This window comes from Prorops nasuta, unplaced genomic scaffold, assembly GCF_024137725.1.
Source record: "Prorops nasuta isolate Cenicafe-Biocafe unplaced genomic scaffold, Cenicafe_Pnas_1.2 PNAS00006, whole genome shotgun sequence".
NCBI classification, from domain to species: Eukaryota; Metazoa; Arthropoda; class Insecta; order Hymenoptera; family Bethylidae; genus Prorops; species Prorops nasuta.
The window spans coordinates 2,089,707-2,108,134 of NW_027116803.1; the positions used below are offsets into that span (position 1 = coordinate 2,089,707).

At 36.5% G+C, this 18,428-nt stretch overlaps 6 protein-coding genes across 6 annotated transcripts; all 6 read left to right on the top strand.

The window, feature by feature from the left end:
* Positions 1-576: 576 nt before the first annotated feature.
* On the top strand, positions 577-2,038 carry LOC136774601 (treponemal membrane protein B-like). Its single transcript, XM_066729008.1, has 6 exons — positions 577-792; positions 895-936; positions 1,021-1,257; positions 1,329-1,525; positions 1,634-1,871; positions 1,946-2,038. The coding sequence occupies exons 1-6, from the start codon at positions 577-579 to the stop codon at positions 2,036-2,038; spliced, it is 1,023 nt and encodes a 340-aa protein (XP_066585105.1).
* Positions 2,039-4,350: 2,312 nt separating this feature from the next.
* Positions 4,351-5,261, top strand: LOC136774602 (uncharacterized). Its single transcript, XM_066729009.1, has 3 exons — positions 4,351-4,412; positions 4,490-4,773; positions 4,846-5,261. The coding sequence occupies exons 1-3, from the start codon at positions 4,351-4,353 to the stop codon at positions 5,259-5,261; spliced, it is 762 nt and encodes a 253-aa protein (XP_066585106.1).
* Positions 5,262-5,728: 467 nt separating this feature from the next.
* Positions 5,729-7,400, top strand: LOC136774603 (uncharacterized). The gene is made up of 5 exons (XM_066729011.1): positions 5,729-5,742; positions 5,790-5,903; positions 6,052-6,178; positions 6,614-7,019; positions 7,102-7,400. The coding sequence occupies exons 1-5, from the start codon at positions 5,729-5,731 to the stop codon at positions 7,398-7,400; spliced, it is 960 nt and encodes a 319-aa protein (XP_066585108.1).
* Positions 7,401-8,535: 1,135 nt separating this feature from the next.
* LOC136774604 (uncharacterized) lies at positions 8,536-9,641 on the top strand. Its single transcript, XM_066729012.1, has 5 exons — positions 8,536-8,583; positions 8,880-9,006; positions 9,083-9,208; positions 9,276-9,385; positions 9,459-9,641. The coding sequence occupies exons 1-5, from the start codon at positions 8,536-8,538 to the stop codon at positions 9,639-9,641; spliced, it is 594 nt and encodes a 197-aa protein (XP_066585109.1).
* A 3,172-nt stretch (positions 9,642-12,813) lies between these two features.
* Positions 12,814-13,867, top strand: LOC136774367 (MAGE-like protein 2). The gene is made up of 4 exons (XM_066728609.1): positions 12,814-12,846; positions 12,964-13,087; positions 13,168-13,337; positions 13,536-13,867. The coding sequence occupies exons 1-4, from the start codon at positions 12,835-12,837 to the stop codon at positions 13,668-13,670; spliced, it is 441 nt and encodes a 146-aa protein (XP_066584706.1). The 5' UTR covers positions 12,814-12,834; the 3' UTR covers positions 13,671-13,867.
* Positions 13,868-14,605: 738 nt separating this feature from the next.
* On the top strand, positions 14,606-16,084 carry LOC136774605 (uncharacterized). The gene is made up of 7 exons (XM_066729013.1): positions 14,606-14,623; positions 14,792-14,881; positions 14,978-15,045; positions 15,176-15,186; positions 15,277-15,368; positions 15,540-15,824; positions 15,941-16,084. Exons 1-7 carry the CDS (start codon positions 14,606-14,608, stop codon positions 16,082-16,084), a joined length of 708 nt encoding a protein of 235 aa, XP_066585110.1.
* Positions 16,085-18,428: the final 2,344 nt, after the last annotated feature.

Here is an 18,428-nt window from a genome sequence, read left to right on the forward strand (position 1 = left end):
ATTTGGCGATGAAAAAATCTCCTAAAATAGTACACGAGGAGACTTTTGAATATCAGAAACCAAAATCGAAAACTACTATTCAGCCACGAAAAAAAAATGTACAAAATTTGGAACCAACCAACGAAACAAGATTGCAAAAATCTAATTTACAAGATCGTGAGCCAACTCATGCTTCTACGAACGTAGAAGCAACCAAACCTTATCAGAGAGGAAGAAGAAGCAGCGAAAATATTGAATCAAATGTCTCTGGTTTCTCACAAATCATTAACAAGCCTCCATCACATAAAATGCCTTCTGATTATTCATATTAAATGGAATATTATATATATATATATATATATAAAGCTAATATTATTTTCATGAAAAAGTAATATTTAAAATAGTGGCATTAAAAAAATTTTATCATATCTATTATTAATATTATTTTTTCAGAATTATTGCTATATTTTATTCTTAAAGACAAATTAATTTATTGTAATAATTATTACGACTTACCACTCTTTTATAAAAATCGGAGAAAAATTATTGTAACTATTAATTGTAAGCTCAATTAAATACAATATATATAGTACAAGAATGTCTGACACAGGCGTGCCAGCAAAGTTTGTAACAGTTATTCGTAGATTACTTCCTGAATCCGAAGATAAGACAATAGTTGCGGTCGATCAGCTCTTAGTAGGAAATGGAGAGGCACTTGGTGATTGTGCGTTCGCTGCAATGAGACGATCGTTATTAGAAGGCGAAGACATGTTATTGTGTCCAAGATCGAGCAATCTTTTCTCTAATTTAATAGTTTTCATTAATTATTTTTCATTCTATCATACTAGGAATTGTAGCTAACCCCTTCTCCAAAAAATTGTATATATACTCGAGTTGAACCTATTGTGCCATCAGTTTTATTCACTGGTTTTACCCACCATGAAGACTGCTTTTATGGTATCTTAAACTGATATCAATAAAAACAACATTAATTAGCATTATTAAGCCTATTTATGTAAAAACTGTTAATTTTTGTGTTAGATCGTCGTTGCCTTTGCTCTGGCTGTTGCAGAGCAGAACGCAGAAATCACGAAAAAGGATAAACGAGGAGCAGCATTATTTGGTCCCGGTGGTTTTGATTATTTTGGTTTAGGAGCAGGTTACAATCAAGCCCAGTGGACTCCAGGAGCATTTGGAAATACCATCTTCGATCCAATCTCTCCGGACGTAGCCCTCGCTCAAGTTCAACTTCAAGCAACCCACAATGTTGCTCTTCAGGTATTTCCACAGAAATTTCCAAGTTTCTTTTTTTTAATTAATGAAGTCAGTTTGCAAATACTGTGCTGTAGACCCTGAGAGAAACTGCACCGGGCACCCCTACAATCGCATATACGCCAGAAGTTTTAAAAGCCGTCCAACAGGCAAAGGAGGCAAATCACAATGTTATCGTGGCACAGCAGAGAGTTGCGGATGCTAAACAAGCCGCTATTTTCCAACAGAGAGTCGCTTTGGCTAAGGAAGCTGCTGCGAGGGATGCTGCTCTGAGGTTTGCATAATTGGCTAGTTATTATTCCTTTATACTTTGTCTAGAAATTTAAGTAAATCTCGGTTGAAGTTGTTTTCTTTCCAATACCTTTTATGATTATTATATCAGATCTCAGGAGATCACCGCGCACGCTCAAGCAGAGGCTAGAGCCAGTGCTAGGCAACTAGTTGCTCTTCAACAAAGGCTCGCTTCTCTAAAGGATGCTGTGGCCGCAGCACAAAGGGTTGCTGCTGCCAGAGAAGCTGCTGCAGCTGCGGCTATTCAAAGAAATGCCTCTGAAACTGCAGCCGAACTACGGAAACAGGACGTGGATAAGCAGATCAGTCAAAGTGAACAGGAGGCTAAGGTAAGTGATGGAAAACTTATTTTTTATACGCACTTGAAAATCTTCCGGAAAATAATTCCAAATATTATTATCAGGAAAAAGATATTCTAGCTGCAAAGCAGAATGCTGTGGCCAATGCTGTACAGCAATCAGCTTTCCGGAAACCCGCTCATCACCCTTGGGATTAATCAGCATTGATTCATTTATAAATATATTGTAATATATCATATAAAAATTCTGGTGATGGAATATTTACGGGCGTTGATGTTTGTCTCTTTTCATACTTGTTGTCAATAAATAGCTTTGTGTTTAAAGGCAGTTTATTTTAATTGACCTAATTATTTTTTTTCTAATTTTCACTTAAATAGTCTAGAAAGTAATTGTAATTGTTTCACCGCGACTGAAAAAATTTGTAGAAAAATTGTTATAGTTTTTAGAGGAAATGCAAGAAGCTATGATAGCTCCTTTCTAGTAGATTCTTTAATGCAAGAAGTCATTGACAGTGAAAGTGGCGGTATCTGTCGTGATCTGATCCTTCGCAAGGTAACACAGAGTCGGTGCACAAAGTAGGAAAGGTTAGTGTCCAGTTACGTGTAATATAGCACATATTGGCTCCACCTTAGCTATCGAGGATTCTGTACAAAAAATGTAGCATCTCCCAGGTGTATTGGAACCCTTTCACTTTTAACTCTTTCATAAGGACTCCGTAACTCTATTCCTTTCTTCTGCCTTTCTTTTACGGGTTGTGGTCGATATAGATGCTCAGCATTCCAGGAATCGCGTGCAATTATCAGAAAATGAAAGTCTTTCGATCAATGTCAATTTTTTATTCCTTTTTTACGATCTACCCTAATTAGATCAAACGACTTTAATTCCCTAAGACCAGGTGGTTCTAATCCTTTATCGTGACAACGTTGAAACGTAGCTAAGCTACCAAGCTATGATTTAGCCAAGTAAGTTTTTTCATAGATTTCGTGTGAAAAAGTAAAAGCTACTTGTAATTTTTTTTATATCTTGAGAAAAGAGGAAATTTCTAATTAGCACATCTCACGATAAGTTTGGTCATAAAACAAAAAACATACACGTCTGTTAATTATAATCTTAATTGGAATGAATTTATTTCAGTTTTTAATATTATAAATTAAATACCTTACCCTTTCTGTGTGACTTTACAGTTACTTGCACGAGTAATTGCCGATAAACATTACGAGTAATATAGCAAAAAATGTCAATATTAAATAATAATGTCAGTTACGATGAATTGTAATTCGTAATAGTGTTTGATATTCAAATATCGTAGAAAGAAAAGTATTGTTGCTTTAATAATAGGCGGGGACGCGCTCAGCCTTTCACACCAGACCGGATGATACTTTCCTCGGGTTTGTTTTTTGAGCCTTCATACACCTTTCCCCTTCACCCAGTTTATTTGCTTCTTCTTGCTCTCTCTCTACAAACTCATTATCAAGGTTTGCATTTGCAGAAAGTAGAAAACATGTGGAATAGTTTTATGCAAGTAGTTTTGCTTATATTGTATCATTTAAACAAATTAGCAATGATATATAATCGTTATGCAAATTATTTCTTTACATTAGCTTCGTTAGTGTGGTATCATCCTCGTTTGGAAAAAGAACGAGTCGGCGCGGAATTTCTCTATAAAATAAAAGCTTAAGAGGAGAAAAAGAATTCAGAAAAAGACCACCAATCCCCTTCAAAGAGCATATACTTTCATCACGATATAAGCGTAGATAACAGAGTCGCGATCAAGGTTTCGGCTTAGTTTAGTCAGTCATCTTGCTATGAATGGCCAAAACTATTACGATACGATTTATCGCATGCTTTATAGCGTATAATAATAATTCATCTTGCGGAAATAATGGCTTGATGTTACTCTTGAATGATTCGCCTCTGTTGTAATTGATAGCACTGTCATCAGGGAGATGCTTGATAACAATTGTTCAGTGACGAAGTTAAGCCTATATTGATAGACGATTGAACGAAGGTGTCAGATATCCAGTTACTTAGGCAGTCGATGCTTCTGATGCTACAATCTAGTACAGTCGAGCATGTTCAGATCCAGTTCCATCACAGGGATACTCCCTGTTTATCTAGGAATAGAGAGGGAGAAAGCGTCAGCTATAAAAACGAGCGGTCCATCGCTACGAATCTGTAGTATTTCGTTGACTCTCTTAGGATCTATCAAGCATCACAATTTTCAATAACAAAAATGAGACTCCTAACCTCCGTAAGTAAAGACGATAAAGACAAAGGCGAAGATCCATGCGATTGTGGAGTTACGGAAGTAGTGAACCGTGAGTGGCATGAAAATTTTACGATGAATGCTGCTAGACAATGCTAGTGAAGAGTGTCTGATAAACTCATTCGGCTTATCGTTAAATTCTATCGTGCATTGAATCAATATGCATGCTTCATGAGGAGGCCATAAAATACTAAATAACCAACTTTTATTTGCAGTTTATCGCAACGTGTTTAATATTCCAATATGGATCAGCCAGTTATTCTTCCGGAGGTGATTCAGGTGGATGGCAAGGGTGAGTATATTCAGTTGGTTTTAATAATAAATATATTACACATTATCTTTTACCTTGTATTTAAAATATTAATTACTTTAATTGGAATAGGATTCCTAGTCATGTTGCTGTATCAAGTTATGGTCATCCAATAGTAGTAAATCAAGCATATGGATCATATGGAAATGCAGCCCAAGATTTGAGTGCCACTGGAACTTCGTATGGAGGTTATGCTGTCCATGGAGGATATGGAGGTGCAACAGATGTACACTCAAGGCAAGATGAAGGTGGTTATCAGGAAGAACAGGTTCAACATCATTATGGTCAGACTGTTCCAATCAGCGAGCATGTAGAAGTTACGAAACCTATTCCGGTTCCGGTGGTGAAGAATATTGGTAAACTTGCAATTCAATTAAAATTATTGGCTCGTTACTTCTTAAATACAGTAATTAAACCTTATTTTATAGGGATACCAGTAGCGGCACCTGTGGCAATTCCAGTTCCACACCCGATAGCTATTGGTGTACCCCAACCTTACCCGGTGCACGTACCTGTTGCAAAACCAGTAGCTATACCAGTGGTAAAAACCATCGCAGTCCCGGTCGAAAAGAAGGTTCCCTATGCGGTGGAAAAAATCATTCCTGTACCTGTTGAGAAACCAGTGCCAATTCCAGTAGAGAAGAATATACCTGTTCCAGTAGATAAGCCATACCCTATTCACATACCTGTTTATAAACACGTATTTTACCGAGTAAAACATCATCCTCATCCACCTCCTCATGAATCTCATCAGTTTCACGAGCATCATGAGCATCACGAGCATTATGGCCATCACGGTGGACATTACGAATATCCTATTTATAATCACGGATGGAGTCACTAGACTTCGACCATAAGACATGATTAAAACTGCAAAGATAAATCAATAATAGACTGTGCGAGTATTTTGTAAAATTTTATAAAAAGCCATTCTCATTTTGTACAAATTGTCCCAGAGGATTGTAATAGCTTAAATACTCGTTACGATTATAATGCTTTTTCAAAGGAAAGCATTGCCATATGTTCGAGTCAGAGGTCAGATTTATTATAGTTCTTGAATTCTAGAAGATGTCATAAGAGCAGTCCGATTTTTTATCTTTTAGAATAATAATGATTGTATTTGTTACTGCGTGAAACGTTCCACTCTATTTATATGACTTGTTATGTATTACATTGTTGCCAAATAAACTTGAATTTTTTTACAATTTGATAGCAGTATAAAAATCTTATCATTCTTTAATAATTAATTGAGCTTATAATAATAATAGCTTCTTGGATTAATTAACATAATTTTACGAGCAATTAGTTATAATGAATAAAGGATGGTAGCCTAAGCAAATACAGGAAGGATCATTCCCCTTCATATATGCAGCAAAAAATTTATAGCAGCACTGAACTCATATTGCTGTACAGATAATCAAATAATTAGTATATCATCCTTTTTTCATGTGGTAATCTATGCTATAAACGCCTATCATACATTCAAGTAAAAGTAATTAGAGAACGCATAAAATTAACGAACAAACTTACTAAAGTGTGAATAATTTTAATAGCATTAATTGTTAAATTATCATAATGCGTTCACACTATTAACATTATTTGAGATAATAATTGCTCTCTTTGTACTTATACAGTTGCACCAATGACATTGTAGCTGCAAACATCAAAAGAGCAATTAAACAATACACGTGGTCTGGCGTTGAGAAACGAAACGAGAAAAATGGACTCGTGAATGGATTGGGCGAAATGCATATTACATTGGTAATTTATACGTGACCGTCAGATCGAGAAGGGGAGAAAAATTGTATCGTGGGTTGATGCGGTTCCATGCTATATGCAGCTAGACCAAATTACTTTGTCGACAGTGAAAGGTTCGAAAGGATAGTATATTAAGACGTGGGATAGTGGAAGATGTATCAGTTCTGTAGGAACCTTCTTTCACTTGCTATTCTAGTGTACAGTTTTGAATCATGAAAGCAATCGTAAGTACATTTTAATAGGCACCTGTTGCAAGTAAAGCATCATTGAGTTTATTCATCATTTTTTACAGATATTCAGTTTCAAATTAGATTTCAAATTCTGTCGTTCTTCGCAACTTTTTTTAAATTTGCAATAAATAGTGCATTTTTAAAATAATATTTTTTCATTATATTCCAATTGTTCAGTTTTACTAGCATAAAAAATTTTTCGATACAGGCGTTATTATCCCTGGTGTCTTTGGTCTCGGCCGTGCCAATAATTGTGGACCAGAGTGGCAATCAGTACTATATACAAGCCTTCAGGCATTTTCCGTACGCTATTGAAAGATCTGATCAGGACAGCTTAGCAACGGCTGATAGTGAAGTCGGCCACGAATCCGACTATGGCGCGGAGCAAGGGGGTGGAATTGAATCTACCGGAGCTCATTTCCAATCAACGATTCATCAATACCAAGGGGGACAACACGACTTCTCACCCTCTACTTACGGAGGTGGTTATGGCGAGGATAGTGGATCACATGGTATTTCCTTCGAAAACGAACACAATACAGTCCACAGTGTTCCTGTATCTGAACACGTCGAGGTCACCAAACCCATTCCTGTTCCGGTATACAAAGAGATCGGTAAGCTTCGCGATATTGATAGAATTATACTGTATATTTGTTTAATGTAAAAATCGATATCTTCATGTGGATAAATTTTCAGGGATTCCGGTTCCTCAGCCAGTAAAAATTAATATTCCACATCCTGTAGCGGTGGGTATTCCACAGCCTTATCCAGTGGCAGTGCCTGTGTCGAAACCCGTGCCCATCCAGATTGTTAAAACTATAGCTGTACCCGTGGAGAAGAAGGTCCCGTATCCAGTAGAGAAACATATACCTGTGCCAGTAGAGAAGGCAGTACCCATTACTATCGAGAAGCATATACCTGTACCAGTCCTCAAACCTTACCCTATCAGGATTCCAGTTTATAAGACGATTTATCATCACGCTAAAGGACATTAAAAGAGTGATAGTCATTGCAAAATAATTGACTATACTAAAAGGCAGGTGCCAGCTACAGCCATCAGAGGTGATTGCACCTGCACCTGGCCTGCTGCTTAAGGCTGTACAATTCTACAAGAAAGCACTAGCTTCTTCTGGTCATTTAAATTTCCTGTTTATTATACCATTGTTTTGTTATGTTTTTACGTAGATAGATGTAAACGCTTTATTTTATGTGGGGTATTTTTGTATTTTGTTATCTTGTTTTTCAATAAAAATAAATAAGTTCTTATTTGGAGAAAGCTATTTATTGCCCTAAAGCATGTCTACACTAACAAAAAAATCCTATGCAGCGATAACCTCAAGCAGACTCTCCAGAGTGAATTTCTCTTTTCTGGGAGACCACGCATAAACTACTTTCTTTAACATTTCATTTTGAGTAAGCTTTTAAATAATAAAAAAAAAGTTGCATATGGCAAATCCATGAAAACCCTTCTTATTGCAAATATAGCACATAGAGAATTTTAAATACACTTTTCTTTTCATTTAAAAAAAATAATATTATAGAAATTTAAGATGGATTATGTTACTTGTCCACGACAAATGTTGCGAATTTCAGATAAAAATCAGAAGTATTACTTACACCTTTCACTTTGATTTTTAATAAATCTTAAAAGAGCCTCGTGAACAGTGAAGGTTAAAAGTATCAATCTACAGATCAATTCGTAAGATAATCTATCAGAATCCGCGTAAATGGTGTGAAAACTGAATGATAGTGTATCGAAGAGAATCATTGAATGTCTCAATTAGGATAGTAGAATGTCGTTGAACTTGCTTAAAAGCAAACTTTTAATTCAAAGGAGACTGAACGCATTAAGACGTTAATTTATTCAAACTTACTGCTGAAAATATTGCTCTTCTTTCGCATTTTTATTGTAAAGATGTCAAACATGCTCGACTGCTTTACGATATTACCATAATATACTGTAATTAAAAAAGAAAATCTATGAAACATAAAGATGGATTCGATTTACTTCCGTTTCCTACACTTTAGAAAGAAAATACATCGTTTGCCTATCTTAATATGAAACGTGCAAAACGCCTACTCGTTCTACATAGTTTTTATTAATCTTCTTTTTGTTGAAATTATACCACAATGGTAACAGCATTGCCCGAAGACAAGGAGAAAGGAACCATGCATTATGTCAGCAATATTATAGAACAACTACCTTATAAAATCTGTGCAAATAAGATTAGTTTTCTTATTCAAACTTCATATACAGGGAGAGGGGCTAAGGCTATTTAACGAAATAGTGGGATGAAATTACTTCCCCTTAGTCCAACTATATATAAAGTCTATTCTCACGAATTTCTTGAGTTGGATTGTTTCTCCTCTATGAACAGGATAATATAAAATAAATATGATTAAAATTGTATGTTAAGAGTATAAGCATGAGCTAAAAATATATACATTGAAGTAAATGGCTCCTTGTGTTTCAGTTGTTATTTCTCGGTATTATCCAATATTGTTGGACATCAGGCATTATTCACGGTGGCGGTGGATTGACTTTAGGAGAGATTTCAGTGGATCATCATTGTGTATTACCGGAAATTACATTAGGAGATGGTTTTTATTTTAAAGTATAAACTCATAAATGTGTGCATACAGAATCATCTATACAAATAGTACCTATACATTTCAGACACATCAAATAATGGTTTTGGTGGTCACGGTTGGTCATCTGGTCATGAAATATTAGGATGGGATGCCGATGTTAGCATTGGTCATCATGGAAGTGCTCATATTATTCCTGTCGTTGAACATATAGGTAATAATTTATTTTTAATGAATAGATTATTTAGGAATGGTATAAATTTACGATGTGTTTATAATAGGCATACCAGTAATAAAGAAAGTGGATATCCCGGTACCTCACCCAATAGTGGAAACTGTACCACAGCCGTATCCAGTTCCCATGGTGGTTCAAAAACCAGTTCCTTACGAGGTAACAACAAATTGAATAAAGTTATAAACTAATTTTTTTTGTGACATTGATGGCAAAACCATTTTTTTCTTAGGTGATCAAACCAGTATTCAAGACAGTTGAGAAAAAAGTACCAACCCCCGTTGAAAAGATTATTCCTGTGAAGGTTGAAAAGCCCGTACCATATACAGTAGTAAAACCCGTACCGCATTACGTCCCAAAACCTGTACCAATAAAGGTGCCAGTTTATAAAACGATTGTTCATGGAAAACATTAAGTTTTTCGGTGGTTTTTTATTCACATACAAATTACCAGTTAAATACTGATAATTCTTGGTAATTCTAAGCAAAACGTTAAAGTAGTTAATAACTGTTATTTTATTTGTAATAAACTTCTTTACTTAAAATAATAAAGATGGTATATAATTTCTATTACGTGATTAATGTCCATTTGAATTTTCAAATTAACCTTCACGTCATAATTGTTTAGTATAATACTATAAGGATAGTTGTTTTTAAATACAATTATCAAAGCGATACAGGTAGTAGTAAATATACAGGAAACATATACCTAAGTAATTTTTTTAGACATGCAGTTGGATTAAAAAATGATTAAAGATCTTTTGGAAATTGTTAAAATTTGTGAAAAGAAAGGCTTAATTATCGATTATATCGCTCTATTTAATTAACAGCGTCAGAAATCAAGCAATAGGTAACGATCGGATGTAGAAGTCAGGAAATGAATGTCGTTCCAATAGATTGCACTGCACACGGGTGCCAAAGAATAATATCTCATGCGTAGTCGAATTACATTGCGGTCGTAAAAGTATACCTTCGCTATAATGAACGCTAGAGAAGAGGAAAATGGAAGCACACGTTAAATACCTTTTATGGCAAACGCATTAATTCTTTTGTAAAAGTTTAAAATCGGTATATAATTTTGCAAGACCATCACTGAAGAACAAAGGTATAAATAAAGGGAAGAAAAAATAAATTTACGTAAATAAGCTGCAGATGCAATAAAAAAGTCAAGTTCAATATTTAAATTACTGGGAATTGGATATGGATTTCCGGAATCCCTGCTTGTCTCTATAAACTGTGCTTCGTAGACAATTGATTAAAATTTGCTAGCAACCTGTCATTTTTTTTCTCGACATTCGATAGCGATTGATTTAGCTTTCATGCTGATCCACTGCAATTCCGATTCGGATATTGCATTTTACGAATAACAATCTTTTGATGTTGAGCTTCGAAAAGTAAAACGATTCTGCTTACCTCTGGGAAATAAGTCAGGAGCTTTGATAGTAAGCTGAAGATTGGAAAAACTGGACGATAAAGCAATGCAAGGAGAATTGTATATATTTTTTTATGGCGTGTGATGTTTTGTCAGAGGAAAAGAGAGAATTGTATAATGGATTTCTGAAATTTTAAAAAACCTCATCAAAGCTGCAGTTCTTGCCCTGTTTCGCATTTTTCCCAGCAAGACAGGAAAAGGAAATTGACGGAAACTTTCTCCCTCAATTTCGAGGCTGCAGGTCGGGGCTCCTTCGTGCCCGTTGTCAGCTATAAAATGAGTGTAAAAGAGATCGCCTAGGGGTAACAAGAATTAAATCCTAAGTTCTAGAAAAACTCTGAATGGCTGCCTAAACGATTCATGCACTTGCTCATTCGGTCGGTCGATAAAGTGATTTTTCACGTTCCGTGTCGCTTCACCCGTCAATGATTCTAAAATATAGAGATACTTAAGGAGAGTAGGACGTGCGTTGCGTGCAAAATATAATTATACCATATGCTTTACTGCATGGTGCGACAGTAATTTAAATCAATAATCTATTGCTGTCATTGCTCTCGTATATTTTCAAGTATATGTATTTATTCTAATAATCTCCACTCTAATGTGTAATCAGTTATCCCTAACAGCAACAAATTTTGCCAATCAAAGGTATTAAACTGGGGCATGTAAAGTAATACCATTACAGTTCTATGCAGATATCTCAATGTCATTATGGAAAGCCCCTCGGATAGAGAGATCTCTAACAACGAAACAATTGAATGTTTATCTCGTGAAAACAGCATCGAACTTGGTCGCTTTATCGAAGTCATTGTGCAAAAACAGAAATTTTGTCGAGTCAGGGGAAAGAGACAGTCCAAAATAGCTTAACAATACTTGCAACCATGAAATCAACGAAGCTTGTGTGAATAATGGGAAACGTTTAAGTGGTAACTTCCGTTTCTCAAAATTGCAAATCATTGTGATTAAGTCTGTTCTGTAGTTTTAGTTGATTCGTTTTCGTTCCACTTGCTAAAAAGAAGAAGATTTTGTTAGCCGTCATGATACAAGTGGAAATACAGAAGCATTCACTTCCGGCTAATACAGGAATTATCCAAGGTCATTGGCTTAGAACGTGACCATCAGAGCTTACACTCAAATATAGAAGTGAACGGAAATCGAATTGGGCGTCTCACACACCCGCTCTCGTATGGCTGGAAGCAACCGGCTGGATCTTCCGGCTGAAAGTGTCTTCCGCGGATGATCGATCGCACGGGCAAGAACTCTCGAAAATTATGCGCATATCTGATCTAAAATCATCAGTTCCCTTTCAACAATTTGGGCTCTTTGTTCATGAGTAACTGCTCTCGCCTCTCAGCCACAATCTCTCTCGCAGTACCATTCACAATTCCAACTTGAAAAATCGAACGTTGTCACAAAAGGTTTAAAAACGTTTGTAGGCGTTTCACAATCGAAAGAATACCACTAGCCATTCTGAATATATATCGATTTTCTTTCCGCAGGAAGACTACTTTTTCACAATATTAATTTCAAGAAACTATTCAATTTTTCCAATAGATGCTTACGTGATAGAAAAGTCATTAGCCCGTTATAAAAAGCGTTGATCTTTCAGTATTAGCATTGAATAATGTGGCAAAAAGCAACTTCCTACAATTCTATAGAAAACAAACGAATAGCTTTTGTGTAAACGGAAATGTGCGCAAGAAGTTTTTACTAGGTGATTTACTCTAGTTTAGTGATTTATAATGAGATTGATATTCCACAAAAATGGCAGTCTCGTTTCAGGGACTTCGGTAAATCAGAAATTGTACTGAGAAGAGGAAGATTGCTTTTCATATAAGGAAGATTAACTCCCTTGGCCGAGTTGGTCGAGTCCTTTCGAAATGATAAAGCATCTACGAGTCTCGTTTCATGAAAGGTGCGGCAGTGATTGATGGAAATAAAAAATGGTCTCGTTATAGGCGTATCAATTTAGCCGCTCATTAGGTGGAAGGGACTATATAGACTATTATTGGTATGGAAGAATATAGATGAAAGGGGCAAGGTTGTGGGTAACATTGTAGTGAAAGGTGGTGGAAACCGTCCTTCTCTATATAAACTGGAAGTTTAAGCCCCGGAGCTACTCAGCACTGATTCTTAGCAATAGCTCTACCTATTCACCCCTTTCTAAAGGCTCGAGTATGAATCCAATAGTAAGCTAATAAATTGATTATTCGTCTACCTGCTGATTTAGTAGCGACAAATTGTTTCATTTTATGTATCTTAATTTATCTTGTACTATATCTACCAACGTTATACACAAATTACAGCTCCTTGTATTGGGTCTCGCGTTATTTGCTGGCAGAGCTTTCGCTAGCTACGAAGAGGACCATGGCGGTTCCACGTATGAGGAGAAATCGAAAATAGTTCGTATACCGATTTACAAAAAATATGGTAAGCTAGTGAACAATTGACGAAGAATAATTAATAACTTATTGCTGTTAATAAAATTACCATTTGTGACTCTTTTATAGCTATACCAATACCGCATCCAATACCAGTGCAAATACCCCAGGAAATAAAAATTCCTATTCCTCAACCGTATAACGTACAAATTGAAATTCCTCAACCTTATCCTGTTGAGGTTGTTAAACATGTTGAAGTCCCAGTCGAAAAGCTGGAGCCTTATGTCGTAGAGAAGCATGTAAGTATTAATGTATATTGCTAATTTCATATAATTTTTTTACCTTGGTAGCAAAATAGTATTTAACTGCATTGAGTGACACACGAGAAAACATACTTTCCAATTATTTTGCACTAAACTATTCATGCTCGTAAATTGATCGATTTATTTTATTCCCATAAAAACTTGACACAACTAATGCGAAATTCTTTTTTGTAGGTACCATACGTTGTTGAAAAGCCATATCCAGTTTATGTAGAGAAAAAATTCCCAGTTCCGGTGGCAAAACCCTATGCGGTTCATGTGCCTATCTACAAGCACGTTTACCACTCCTCCCACAAAGGATGGCATTAAATCCTAACATTTATTTAGCGAAAACACATCGGGATCGACCGAAAATGAAATAATCTACTGGAAAATATACTGACACAAAATTTAGTGCTTCTTAAGAGCTTTACGTACAAAAACAGACATTACTCTCGATTCATAATATATTAAGTTTCATTGTTATATGCTTTAATCGTTGATCGCTTTTGTTAATAATTTTTGTTGAAATTACACCAGTTATTGTTAATAAATGATTATTACAATTTAAAGTAATTTTTCCCCTGATATCACCCCATTTCAAGCAGCTGATATAATCATACATGATATATATTCACGTATGTGCGAAGTTTCCGATTAAAAAATTGATACATTGTCCGTGAGTATAATTGATAATATTTATCATTATAAACACTGCATTCATTTGTGATAAAAAGTAAGAGAGGATGCTGGATGTAACCGGAACATGGATATAATCGAATATTTTATTTCCTCATAAATTGCGGTTACGATAGACTAGAAATAAACCGAGTGCAGTCAGGAATCCTGTGCGATCTCGTTTCGCCATAATCAGTTCGACGTTCCTATATAGCCGTGTGAAACCACTTTTACTTGGGATGTACTTTCACTGTTCCGCTAGGTGATACGGATAGAACCATCTGCGATTTAAATCTTAACATCGGGTAATCTTATAACCACACCTTCCTTGAAGGAGCCTTTCATGCATTAACCCGTGAGGATTAATCATACTGGTTCAAAAAAGAGAGGAAACCTAAGAAATTGAAAGCACACTACTCCGACTGGCAACTTCACTAGAATAGATTGTGGAGCTTCGATTTAATTGCTACGATTAACTTTAGTGTCTTATAAATTACTTGTAGCCTTTTATTTTAGATTATCCGCAACCAGCCAATTCTTAAATTGTTACTATTGGAAATCTATCAAGGAAATATATATCGAGATTAATGGACTTTCTGCAAAAGGTTAAAGTACTCGGCAAATTTTATAGATTCACTTTCGAAATCGAAAATTTTTATGCGAGGCTTCATCGATTATTGAATATAACTTCCCGAGGCTGTGTCACATATATCATTTAGAAAACATTTTTATTGTTACTAACTAATTCGTGTAATAAAATTTCATTTATGCAGAATATCATATATCACCGTTTTGGGGGAGCCGGTTTAATCCACGCTCGTGTCAGCCGCGGGCCAATTATTCACACACTGCTAAACACGGAAGTAATGTATAGTTCACAGCGCTATTGCGATTTTTCCTGATCATATCTCCAACATATTTTTCATTAAAATCCTATCAACTTGATAAAAGGCGGTTAGGGTCCCTTCGGATATAATGTATTTTTTAAACAAACTGTGCGCAATGGAAAACGTATCGTAAAAAATAGGTAAGCATAAAGTGACAAATATATGTATATATTAAGTATCTTTAAATAAGATGTCATTTAAAATTCTTTGCTCGCATTGATAATCACTCGAATTATCATTGACGCTATCATTAGACTAAAGCAAATATAGGTTCAACCCACGTAAGTACCCCAAGACAGCAGCAAAAGGCTGTAACGAAGAGAAGGGAGAAAGTAGTCTTGGTATATAAACACTTGACCGTGACTTTGAAGGTTTCAAAGAAGAAACTGCATCATTGGTGAATACATTTTACAAGTCTAGTTTTTGGAGCTTTAGTGCAATATCCGATATAATGAAACTAATTGTGAGTAAAAATTAATTAATAATAGTCGATTGCTTCTTTCTTTACATTGAAAAATATTATAATATTGACAGGATAGATAATTTGTATAAGCTATTGTATGATTAAATTCAATTCAGAAAATTGACATTTTGCAATTGGGTCTTAATACAAAGCTTTAATTGTTAATTTTAGGTGTTAATTGCCTTATTAGGCGGTGCTTGGGCTAGCTACGAGGGGGAGCATCACGGTGGCTCCACCTATCACGAGACTCACAAAACCGTTGAGGTACCAATCTACAAGAAATACGCTATACCGATCCCGCATCCGGTACCAGTAGCTGTACCACAGCATATCAAAGTACCGATCCCACAACCTTATCAGGTACAAGTGCCAATACCACATCCAGTGCCCGTCGAGGTCGTGAAACATGTTGAGATTCCAGTGGAAAAGCCAGAACCTTACGTTGTCGAGAAGAAGGTATCTCCTTTTTCGCTTCTTCATAAATTAACCGCAATAGAAAGAGCTGTTGATAGACCTTATTCTCCTTTAAAGTATGTTTTGAAACAATGCATCCTTTTATCGATTGTTCGCAGGTGCCTTACGTCGTGGAAAAGCCTTATCCTGTAACAGTGGAAAAACATTTTCCGGTGCCAATTCCAAAGCCTTATCCAGTTCATGTGCCAGTTTACAAGCATGTATTCCATCATCAGAATAAACATCATGGACATAAGCATTAATCGTCTGCTGCGTGACTTTCGATCATCCATACTGCCGAAACATGCCTAATGGATTACCATTATTTAACATATTTTCCTAATTCAATATTGTATATAGTACATTTTGTTATTTTTGTTTTAAAAATAAATAAATGTTGAGTTTACCCAATCTTACTCGATCGATTTCCAAAAAAGAAGCGAACCAACTCCAAAAATGGATTTCTTTGTAAATAAATGCCTACGTCAACTTTCACTTTCCACATAAATACTAAAACGTTCGAGCAATATGAAACCGTTAAAAAAGTAATAATAGAATTAAAGTCGATCCCTTTCCTTTATCTTACATTTCAAGTAAACTAATTGCTCCAACTTCGTAAGATTGTAGTCACTGGGGAACGATCCAAGCACCTTGTAACGTAACACTTTTATAAGTTTCGCAAGACGCATGAATTTGCCAGGATAATAAATTGGAAAATTGTTGCGAGGAAAATGTCACTGAACCAATGGCGATCTGGTTGATTCGCGCGTGTGGTGGTCCGAGGGTGTGACTGTTACACGGAGCGTTGAAGGTTTTTTGCATTTTACGCAAAATGAAGGGTCGTTAATAGTTAGGAAAATTGCAGGCGTATACGATTTATCTGCGGGCTATATTCCTCGAGGCAATTGGGAGAGCTGTACCAGCAGAAGGCATAGGAGGCTCTAGATCGAAAAGCTTGTCTGGGCGTCGGCTACCTAGCTAGCTCTTGTCTCTTTGCCCGAGGTGGTGCGCGCTTACCTGCCAGCGGAATATATTCAGGAAATACCGGGGCGCGACCATTGCATCATGGGCCTCAACGACCACTTTTTACGCCACTTAAGGGAATCTCATTCGGCTTCGACTAGCTGCAGCCTGCCTTGGCTAAGTGGAGCAAAAGTTTATAAAACCCGCAAGTGCGTTCGACGCGCTTCTAGTTTCGTACGGTACATCCGATACTTCGCTTTAGCTTCGATCATAGAAGAAAAACGTAATCATGTTCAGACTACTGGTAAGTCTTCGTACATAAATTTTACAAAATTTGCAAATCGTTCCATCCAGATTTCATGAATATTCGATCAATAATCGTATTCCGAATTTAAATGCCATTAACCTAATTTGTGTCGTTAGATTTTCTGCTTGATATGGCTGTCTAGCACGAGGGCCGACACTGAGATGCACGAGGCGAGTGATACGATGATGAACAAGATGTCGATGATGGATTCTAGTATGGTAAAGGGGAAGAGGGATTCATTTCCGCACGTTACGTCATCGCCCTGTCCTCCCTTTTATCCACATATCGCTGCTCATGTGCCACAGCCGATGTTCATCAAGCCGTATTATGGGCCACCGAGTTATCCGAAGAACGAAGTTGCAATTCAGCAAGTACCCCAGCATATCAAGTACATTCATCAGCCAACGTATCAGGCATCCAGCTTGAACCTCCATTCTGCTCATCATTCCGTGCATCAAACGCATCAACCATTGATCGTGAAACCGTTGCAATATGCGGTTGCCGAGCCGAAAATATCGTATCATAAGCCGTTGTACTCTTCCTACGCACCAATCTACTACAACAAACCAATGTACGAGATACAGAAGCCTTACTTGAACAAGATTATCTACCAAAAACCAAGCATCCTCTACAAACCGATCGAGCCGATCTCCTACACCCCTCTTCATCAGCCGAAAGTGGTCCAAATTCAACAACCGATCTCTTACCTGAAGGCTACCCCGCATCAGCCAGCCATTCATTCAGCGCCCATCTATCTCCCTCCAGTACACCAAGCAAAATTACCTCAGATAATACCTCTTCAACAGCCCTGCGATTGAATTATTCGTGGAAATTTCTTGCTATAATGGAACCTACTTCTCGCTAAACAAAACCAACTATTCGAACTTGCAAAGTTGAATAACGAAACGATACTAAGCCGCAGAACAGATATATCCAATCACAGAGAGTTTTCTGATGTTGCCATATAGACAATTATTTAGCAAACGAGCCATTTGTAGGAAAATAATAAATATTTTACAAATACCTCTATCTCTCTCTTCATTTCCCTCGAAGATTTATCATTCGCAGCAAGTTAATCGTAGGATAGTTTTAAGCTTGAAATAAGTCATCGCTACATTCGCTTTCGCTGATGAGCCAACACGACCACGAGAGACATAAATTTGACTATTTGCTGCCTCCGTGGCTTTCTAATATTCGTGATCGTATAACGTGGCGTTCTCAGTTTGGTGAGTTTGGCATGATTAAAGCTCTCATCAACGGAAGTAATATTGTGAGGGGGGGGGGGGAGGGGGAGGGGGGTAGCGGCATTACACAAGAATATAGGAAAGCGGTTGGAT

Excerpts from the sequence above, each read along its gene's own strand:
- LOC136774601 (XM_066729008.1), top strand. The coding sequence starts at position 577 with ATGTCTGACACAGGCGTGCCAGCAAAGTTTGTAACAGTTATTCGTAGA. Across the intron at positions 937-1,020 it reads CCATGAAGACTGCTTTTATG|ATCGTCGTTGCCTTTGCTCT; the intron begins GTATCTTAAACT and ends TTTTTGTGTTAG. Across the intron at positions 1,258-1,328 it reads CCCACAATGTTGCTCTTCAG|ACCCTGAGAGAAACTGCACC; the intron begins GTATTTCCACAG and ends ACTGTGCTGTAG.
- LOC136774602 (XM_066729009.1), top strand. The coding sequence starts at position 4,351 with ATGGATCAGCCAGTTATTCTTCCGGAGGTGATTCAGGTGGATGGCAAG. Across the intron at positions 4,413-4,489 it reads GGCAAGGGTGAGTATATTCA|GATTCCTAGTCATGTTGCTG; the intron begins GTTGGTTTTAAT and ends TAATTGGAATAG. Across the intron at positions 4,774-4,845 it reads TCCGGTGGTGAAGAATATTG|GGATACCAGTAGCGGCACCT; the intron begins GTAAACTTGCAA and ends CTTATTTTATAG.
- LOC136774603 (XM_066729011.1), top strand. Across the intron at positions 6,179-6,613 it reads GCGAAATGCATATTACATTG|GCGTTATTATCCCTGGTGTC; the intron begins GTAATTTATACG and ends TTTTCGATACAG. Across the intron at positions 7,020-7,101 it reads TCCGGTATACAAAGAGATCG|GGATTCCGGTTCCTCAGCCA; the intron begins GTAAGCTTCGCG and ends ATAAATTTTCAG.
- LOC136774604 (XM_066729012.1), top strand. The coding sequence starts at position 8,536 with ATGGTAACAGCATTGCCCGAAGACAAGGAGAAAGGAACCATGCATTAT. Across the intron at positions 9,209-9,275 it reads TCCTGTCGTTGAACATATAG|GCATACCAGTAATAAAGAAA; the intron begins GTAATAATTTAT and ends TGTTTATAATAG. Across the intron at positions 9,386-9,458 it reads AAAAACCAGTTCCTTACGAG|GTGATCAAACCAGTATTCAA; the intron begins GTAACAACAAAT and ends TTTTTTTCTTAG.
- LOC136774367 (XM_066728609.1), top strand. Across the intron at positions 13,088-13,167 it reads ACCGATTTACAAAAAATATG|CTATACCAATACCGCATCCA; the intron begins GTAAGCTAGTGA and ends ACTCTTTTATAG. Across the intron at positions 13,338-13,535 it reads CTTATGTCGTAGAGAAGCAT|GTACCATACGTTGTTGAAAA; the intron begins GTAAGTATTAAT and ends TCTTTTTTGTAG.
- LOC136774605 (XM_066729013.1), top strand. Across the intron at positions 14,882-14,977 it reads ACACACTGCTAAACACGGAA|GGTCCCTTCGGATATAATGT; the intron begins GTAATGTATAGT and ends AAAGGCGGTTAG. Across the intron at positions 15,369-15,539 it reads CCGATATAATGAAACTAATT|GTGTTAATTGCCTTATTAGG; the intron begins GTGAGTAAAAAT and ends TGTTAATTTTAG.